Source organism: Arachis ipaensis, chromosome B10, assembly GCF_000816755.2.
Source record: "Arachis ipaensis cultivar K30076 chromosome B10, Araip1.1, whole genome shotgun sequence".
Classification (NCBI taxonomy): domain Eukaryota; kingdom Viridiplantae; phylum Streptophyta; class Magnoliopsida; order Fabales; family Fabaceae; genus Arachis; species Arachis ipaensis.
Window position 1 is genome coordinate 979,395 of NC_029794.2, and position 7,741 is coordinate 987,135.

The 7,741-nt window shown below is 35.2% G+C and overlaps 2 protein-coding genes across 2 annotated transcripts; both read right to left on the bottom strand.

Annotated features, from left to right (window-relative positions):
• On the bottom strand, positions 1,639-3,493 carry LOC107623098 (eukaryotic translation initiation factor 5A-2). The gene is made up of 5 exons (XM_016325245.2): positions 3,187-3,493; positions 2,514-2,636; positions 2,341-2,397; positions 2,171-2,245; positions 1,639-1,924 (listed from the first exon to the last, which is right to left on the bottom strand). The coding sequence occupies exons 1-5, from the start codon at positions 3,307-3,309 to the stop codon at positions 1,820-1,822; spliced, it is 483 nt and encodes a 160-aa protein (XP_016180731.1). The 5' UTR covers positions 3,310-3,493; the 3' UTR covers positions 1,639-1,819.
• On the bottom strand, positions 5,179-5,991 carry LOC107619884. Its single transcript, XM_016322121.1, has one exon. The coding sequence runs from the start codon at positions 5,989-5,991 to the stop codon at positions 5,179-5,181; it is 813 nt and encodes a 270-aa protein (XP_016177607.1).

The window sequence follows — 7,741 nt, forward strand, 5'->3', positions numbered from 1 at the left end:
ACTCCTCAACAAAAATATTCCACTATGAAAGATCCAAAATTGTATTAGTACTTCTTCCAATATATTCTTCCTTTCTTTTATTATTTTTTTATATTATTAATCGGCTAATAATGCAACTGAAAATGATTAATTGTATTGAGGGAATTATATGTTGCAGCCTACAACTAGAGGGGTACGGTGGTCAAAAGTCAAAACATTGACCAAGGAGAATGAAATTCCAAGTTGGCCTCCACGAGAACTTGGATCAACCTTTAAAACTTTTTAATTTTTATTTTCTTGATATAAATTTTATTTTTATATAGATGAAAGTATGTGTTTTCTTTTAATATTTTAAGTTTTGAGAAAAATCATTTATGAGTTATGACATGATGATTAAAATTTTTAAAATGATCTAAAATTCATCTTTAAAATTAAAGTGAAATGTCAATGTTTTATTCACATTTAAAGTGTGTATATATAATGGCATATTATTAAAATAAAATTATTTATGCTTAAATTTTGGTGTATCAAGTTGTGAATACATTGGTGTACTAAGTTGAGTCATATATGGCAACAAGAAGTTGCACAAAGGTGCCTGGTGTGTGTTGAATTTTATGTTCAAGTTTAACACACGAACATCATCATTATCACCGTTATCTTTTGTCTCCTAAAACCTATCTTGGCACTCTAAAGTTTTTTATAATAATAATAAAACCGGAAAACTTTTAGAAATCAATATGCACTATTAGTATGAAAGATCATCTATATGTATAAACGTAATTAAATGAGCATGTAAATTTTTTTCGGTAATATCAAAATTAAACCCATAACTTTTATTATCTTAGGGTGAGTTTAAAAGTCGAAAATTGCAAGTATACTTAAATGTAAAATTGTGTCTGAAATTAAAGATAAGCATATAGGATAGGCTGTCTTAAGTTAAGATGTAATTTTTTTTATTTATTTTCACTTTTTTCATTTCAAGATGTAGACATAAAATAAAAGAAATGCAATATATTTTTGTCCTAATTATCAAACACTGCCTTACAAAATAAAAAATATTAATATTATGAGTAATTAGGATGAACATTGATTCCTCAAGAGTTGAGATACATTATGAGAATCCAATTTTAGTTAATGTTACAGAAACATTAGGATCAATCAAGCAATAAAATTAGAATTCTACTAGGGTTCTTATTTTCTAATCCTCTTAAAAAGGGCTTCTACTGATCCCATCGGCAGTCGAAGCCTGTATAAGCTTTTTTTAAATTAGGCCCAAGTGAGTTCAACCCAACAACAATGCCCCCTTTTTGTTAGTCCATTTATAATTAGCTAAACAATAACAAAAATCAGCATTAGAACTTCAGAAGTTTTGTATTTGTTTGGGGCCACAAAAACCATTTCCTTTTCTTTTTTCTTATTTCTTGATTTTGGGGGACTACCGGCCGCAACCGATAAGGATGAACAAAATACCAAAATAGATTTATCCAAACACGTAGTAGATAACTTTCAAGAGAAAGTAACCTTATCCAAAGTTAGAATGCAAGACACCTTCCCCTTTTTGCTATAGTAGTGCCTTAATAGATTTATGTACTTCACTGTAAACTATTATTTCATATAGGTATAAATGGCAACGCAGAATACGCCATAACAACACGCTTCTAAGAAGGTAATAGATTTTCCGGAATTTAGAAAAACAATATCAAGCATAAAAATTTTAAGAGGGTTTCTGTCACATCCATAAACAGCTTTAGTAAGACTAGTGACTAGTCTGAGCAACCTCAATAAATCCAAGTGTAGAACAAGACCATACAAAAATATCTTTGCTAGTAACATAAAAACGCTAGTTCTTTGGACCAATATCCTTCAGGGCACAGATCTGCTCCTCTCCCATGGCAGACATCACTGACACAACAAGGTCCTTACCTTCAGCAAATCCATCCTTTATCTGCATACACCACCAACAAATGTTATATACCCAGTTAAAATACTGAAAAACAAATCAAGAATAAACAGTAAATTACATTCTCCTCCCATGAAATTAGGTGATATTACATTCAACCTATCCTCTTTGCTGAATGTCATATACCTTAAATCCTAGGAAAAGTTAATGCATTCCTGAACCAAATCTCATGGAAAACAAGGTATAACTTCTGGCAGAATGTGAATCCAACAGAAAAGGCAATAAACAAACCTGAGTAAGCAGACTATCATCAGTGGGGAGTCTCAGGTCATCCTTAGTGTTGCCGTTTTCAGTAAGCAGGCTCACCTGTAACATCATTGGAGCAAAGCATTCAGACAAAAGGAGCAAGATTATTAGAATAGGAATTAAAACAAGTGAAGTAAACATAAGTAGCAACTCACGAATCCATCCTCAGAAATATCAATCAACTGGTAGTCAGTACGATTCACATGGGGAACCTGCAGCACAAAAAGATAGCATAGATTTCATTCCAGCATGAGTTCTTCCAAGTTTTAGTTTTATCAGTGAAATTCAAGAATTGAATGCACATGAAACATAATTACTAGATTCATACATCACAGTTGTGGGAGGAGGGCACGATATCTTCGAGCTTCTTGGCAGTGAAAATATCAATTCCAACAAAGTGGCACTTAGCGTGACCGTGCTTACCGGTCTTGGAGGTTGAAACTTCAACAACCTGTTATGAAAAAGAAAACAATTGTAAGCATCAATCAGTGACTTGTGATGGAGACTACACCAAATTCTTCCAATCAACAATAGCTCCTAAATTGTAAAATCAAAACACGAATCCCTAGCTACTTAAACAGGTTCAACAAATTCAAACTCAGCATCGAACACCACATACACATAAAAGTCAGTGTTCGAGAACTTTCATCAAACAGCTTATACTCAGGGGCTGTTAAGCCCCCTTCCTTTACCAAAAAAAAAAAAAAAAAAAAAATCAAGGTTTAAAAAACCGATTAATTCACCAGAATAAGTATTCACCAAACATGTTCCAAATATATATACCTAATTCTAAATCAACAACTCGAAAAACGAAGAAAATACAACAGATCTCAATTAGTGAAACCATGAATAATTTAGAAAATGAGTAATATAAGAATCAAACACGGAAGGAACAAACAGCATGTGAATCATTTGATGAAAAGCAAAATCGAAGGAATAATTCGATGAGAAGCAGGTAGATTTTAAGAATTTATGAGTTGAATGAAGAAAAAGAGAGGGACCTTGCAGGGGCGGCCCTTGATGACGATGTAACCGTTCTTGCGGATGGTACCGGCTTGCTGTGGATAGGTCTTGGAAGCTCCGGCGTCGGCCTTGGACTCGAAGTGGTGCTCCTCGTCCGACATGGTGATGACTCGCTCCGATTTGACTCACTCACCGATTCGACTCGGGTAACAGAAAGGTGAGTGTGTGTAATGAGTGTGAGTGTGGCGGAGTAGGCGAAGACGATAGCGATTTATTTATATCTCACGTCTCCCACGCGCTCTTTCTCGCTCATTCCAGTTGCGTGTGTCTTTTCTTCTCTCTCTCTCTGTGCTTTTCTTAACCTACTACGGAAACATTTCAAGTGCACCGGGGAGTACCGGTGCACCAGTTGTTTTAACCGTTGATTTTAATTAATATATATTATATATATTTTTTATAATTCAGATCAACGGTTAAAATAACTGAAGCACCGATACTTCCGGTGCACCTGAAATGTTTCTAGGGTTCGTTTAGTATTTTTCTTCAATTTTTTTATAATTTTTTTCAATTTAATTGACATATACTATGCCCTATCTTTTTCATTTTTCGTCAAACTCCACCTTATTCTAATTGAACATGATAACATAACAGAAGGTTAAGTCAAATATTAGTTTTATAAAATTACAAACAAGCATTACTTTTATTAATTATATGATATTTGTATACTAAAATTAGTCACTAATATATTTGTATATAAATATATATGTAATTTAATTAAAAATAAATATATATTTGATATATATGACTAAAAAAAGTTATAACTAAAATATTTTTTGAAAAAATGAAAATAATGTACATTTCAAACGATATAGAAAAGATAACTATAAAATTGCGAGCTTAATTAAAAATTTGATTAGTTTTAGAAAACAAAATTTATAATAATAGATAGTTTTAGGTAATTAACTTCTAACTTGTTATACTTTTTAAATTTCTCAGATTATTATACTTTTGGAGGAGATTAATTTTTATTCTTTATACAAGACTAAAAAGGTTTTAAATTTTTTTTTTTTTGAAATCAAAATAGCTCAACACAGTAGAGTGGAACAACATATAGCAGAAAAGGAAACAAAATGATCAACCTCTATCATCTCTGACATTACCATCAACAACCAAGATGATTAATACATGTCCACTCCTTGTAGCTCAAAAACGTCCTTCCTTGAATGTTCTCAACACTTGCTTTCCTATTGTTAAAAATTCTGACATTCTGTTCCAACCAGATATTCCAAATCACTGCAAAGAACTCAGTCAGCAATATCTTCTGTTCCTCTCTACTCTTGTGAAAACCAGTCCAACTCTCGAACTGCCCCCTCATGGTTCCTGGAATGGTCCACAGACCACAGTTTACCTAAATATCTCAACCAAGCGCACCACACCTGCCACATAAAGTCACACAAAAGAAATAAATGGTGGACAGATTCCATCTCATTTTCACACAAGACACAATGATTGTCATGCTGACGAATAACACCTAGCCTGCTCAACTGCTTTTTAGTATTCACCCTGCCAATTAGAACAAACCACCCAAAGAGCTCAATCTTGGGGGGTACCAATCCTCCCCAGATTGAACTAGTAAAGCTGTAGCTTGTAATTTCTTCCGAAAGAGTCTCCGATTGCAGGACCTGCACAAAAGATTTAGTAGAAAAAATACCATTATTATCAAACTTCCAGACAATATTATCCTCTCTACTAGCTGATAGTTTCACCAACCTTAACCTCTCATGAAGTTGATGAACCAATTCCAACTCCCACTGGAACAACTCTCTCCTCCATTGAAAATTCCAGATCCACTCTAACCCATCCCAGAACCCACAGTCCCCTATCACAGATCCTTGTTGGTTTGAAAAAGAGAAGAGCCTTGGAAAAGTTACTTTTAGAGGGCCACCTTGCACCCAATTGTCTACCCAAAACAGAGTTCGGCTGCCATTCCCTACTTCCATCGCCAGGCCATGAAGAAGTTTTTCTTTCACCTATTGGTCTGTTATATTCAACTGACAGATGTCTTTCCACGGGCCTCCCTTCACTGGTAAGGTCTGACTAGCTAGCATAATGTTTGGGTTCAGATTATTACAGGAGCAGACCACCTTCTTCCACAACGGGCAATCCTCCTTTAAAAACCTCCACCACCACTTAAACAACAGTGCTGTGTTTCGAAGCACTGCATCTTCGACCCCCAAGCCTCCAGCCTTCTTTGGAGCCTGAACCACTTCCCACTTTACTAGAGGCATCTCATAGCTACCATCCTCCCTACACCACATAAATCTCCTTTGGAGTGCAATCAACTTGTCAGTGACTGCTTTTGGCATCTTGTATAGGCTAAGGTAATAGATCGGTAAGCTATTCAACACCGATTTGATGAGAACTAGCTTGCCTGCTTTGTTTAGAACCTTCGCTTTCCATAAGCTGAGCTTCTTTTCTGCCTTATCTATGATTGGCTTCCAAGTCTTCACTAGTCTCGGATTAGCTCCTAGCGAAATTCCAAGGTATTGAATTGGTAGACCAGCTTGCTTACACCCCAGAAGGCCATACACCTGCTCCACCCATTCCTGATCACAGTTAACCGGGATCAAATTCGACTTATCAAAATTGATGCTCAACCCAGACATCAACTCAAAACAACGCAACATCCTCTTATAGTTCACAATTGTTCCTGTCTCCGTAGGGCAAAACAAGATTGTATCATCCGCAAATTGGAGATGCAACAACTCAACATGATCTCTCCCTACCAGTAGCAGAGTAATTTGTCCATTCCTCACGGCCTCCCCCAACATCCTATGCAACATATTGACCATAAGCACAAACAGAAGAGGAGAGAGTAGATCACCTTATCTTAGTCCTCTCTCCATTTTGAACGGCCTGGTTGGAGATCCATTAACCAGCACAGACATAGATGCCGTACTCATATCTTCTGAAGCACTATATCCACAAAGCTCCACCTGGCTATATCATAAGCTTTCTGAAAGTCAAGCTTAATGATTGTCGCCTTCTTTCGACGCGTCTTAAGCCATTGAACCGTCTCATAAGCAATGAGGGCACCATAATGTATTTTCCTATCCTGAACAAACGCACTTTGTGTCTCTCCTACCAAATCCGGCATGACTGTTTTCATTCTTCGCACCAAAACTTTGGATATCACCTTATACACACAATCCACCATACTAATCGGCCGAAAATTCTTAATCACTTTAGTACCCACGAGTTTCGGAACTAGCATCACCCATGTGACATTGGTGATCTTATAAAGTTTTTAAAATAATTGTTAGTTGATCTTATACAAAAATTATAATATTTTTTCCGATTGTCTCGGACGAAGGGGTGCCTATAATTTCCCTATAATGTATAATAGTATGTGATTAACTATTTTATCTTAATCACATTTTCTTTTTGGTTTTTTATTCTTTTTGGTGTGTTCGTGCTTATCTCTGAAGAATCTTGATGTGGGCCCAAGATGTTTGTGGACTGTTAATTTTGTTGGGATTGCACCTTTTGATCTCTCATTTCGTGAAAAAATGGAAAAAGGAAAACAGCGTCGGTTTGACGCGAATAGGCAATCATGGGCTTAGACTTTTGATCCAAAATATAAAAGAATAAACTATTAAACAACCGAATATTGTCTTGTGAATGTAATAATTTTTTTTTTAAAAAAAAAATAGGTTATATTTCATTAATTATTAAAAAATAAAATATAAAGATATCTAAAAGTAGGGCAGCATAATAAAAGGTAAGAATTTTTTAAAAATACTACACTAAAGGTATTTATCCAACAGTGCGTGGTCGTAAACGAAAAAAAATCTTAAAGAAGAAAGAATAATAAATCAGATTGATTGAAACTAATAGTTTGTCTCACGAAGAAGACGACCTAAACTGAGAGTTCTTTGGATTTCCCAAAGTAACTTGACAGAGCTTGCTAGAATGGCAGACGGCATTGAAGTAGAACTTTCAAAAATCAACTTGTTGCGAGCTTTCTAGCAGTTTCAACAAATGATGACAATCAATTGAGAATTACGATTAGCATTCTTCAGCGAGTTAAGCATCTCTGTTGATGCAGTCCACCATGTCCAAAAGTCGTTAGAACTCTGAGGGGAAAGACAGTCACGAAGATAACTCTAAGACCATACATCTTTAATTCTAGAGCAATCGATCAAACAATGAGTGACTGTTTTTGTTGCTTCATGACAGCAGGGGCATATTGGTGATATAGATGGAATGCGGTGATGAATCTAAGCAAGCACCGGAAGCTGGCCATCGAGAGCTTTCCAGATAAATAGCTTAACTTTATGAGGCAAGTTCAACTTTCATAGATCAATCCACGACTTTTTCTGCTGCATATAATTAGGGCAAAATTCTAGAGACAGATGGTAAAATAAATAATCAATTCTGTAACATGAAGCTGTATCATATTGTGAATGCAATAACTTATTAGTCCATCATAAATTCTTAAATGAAATTTAATATCACGGCGAAATAGTCATTGACTTATCAAATAAAAAAAGCAAGAAAAGAAATTTGAACATCGTAAATATGTAATAATTA

Coding starts and splice junctions, on each gene's coding strand:
- LOC107619884 (XM_016322121.1), bottom strand. CDS start 5,991: ATGTTGCATAGGATGTTGGGGGAGGCCGTGAGGAATGGACAAATTACT.
- LOC107623098 (XM_016325245.2), bottom strand. CDS start 3,309: ATGTCGGACGAGGAGCACCACTTCGAGTCCAAGGCCGACGCCGGAGCT. Junction 2,398..2,513: donor CCTCCTCCCACAACTGTGAT/GTATGAATCTAG, acceptor TTTGTGCTGCAG/GTTCCCCATGTGAATCGTAC. Junction 1,925..2,170: donor ATGATAGTCTGCTTACTCAG/GTTTGTTTATTG, acceptor TGGTGTATGCAG/ATAAAGGATGGATTTGCTGA.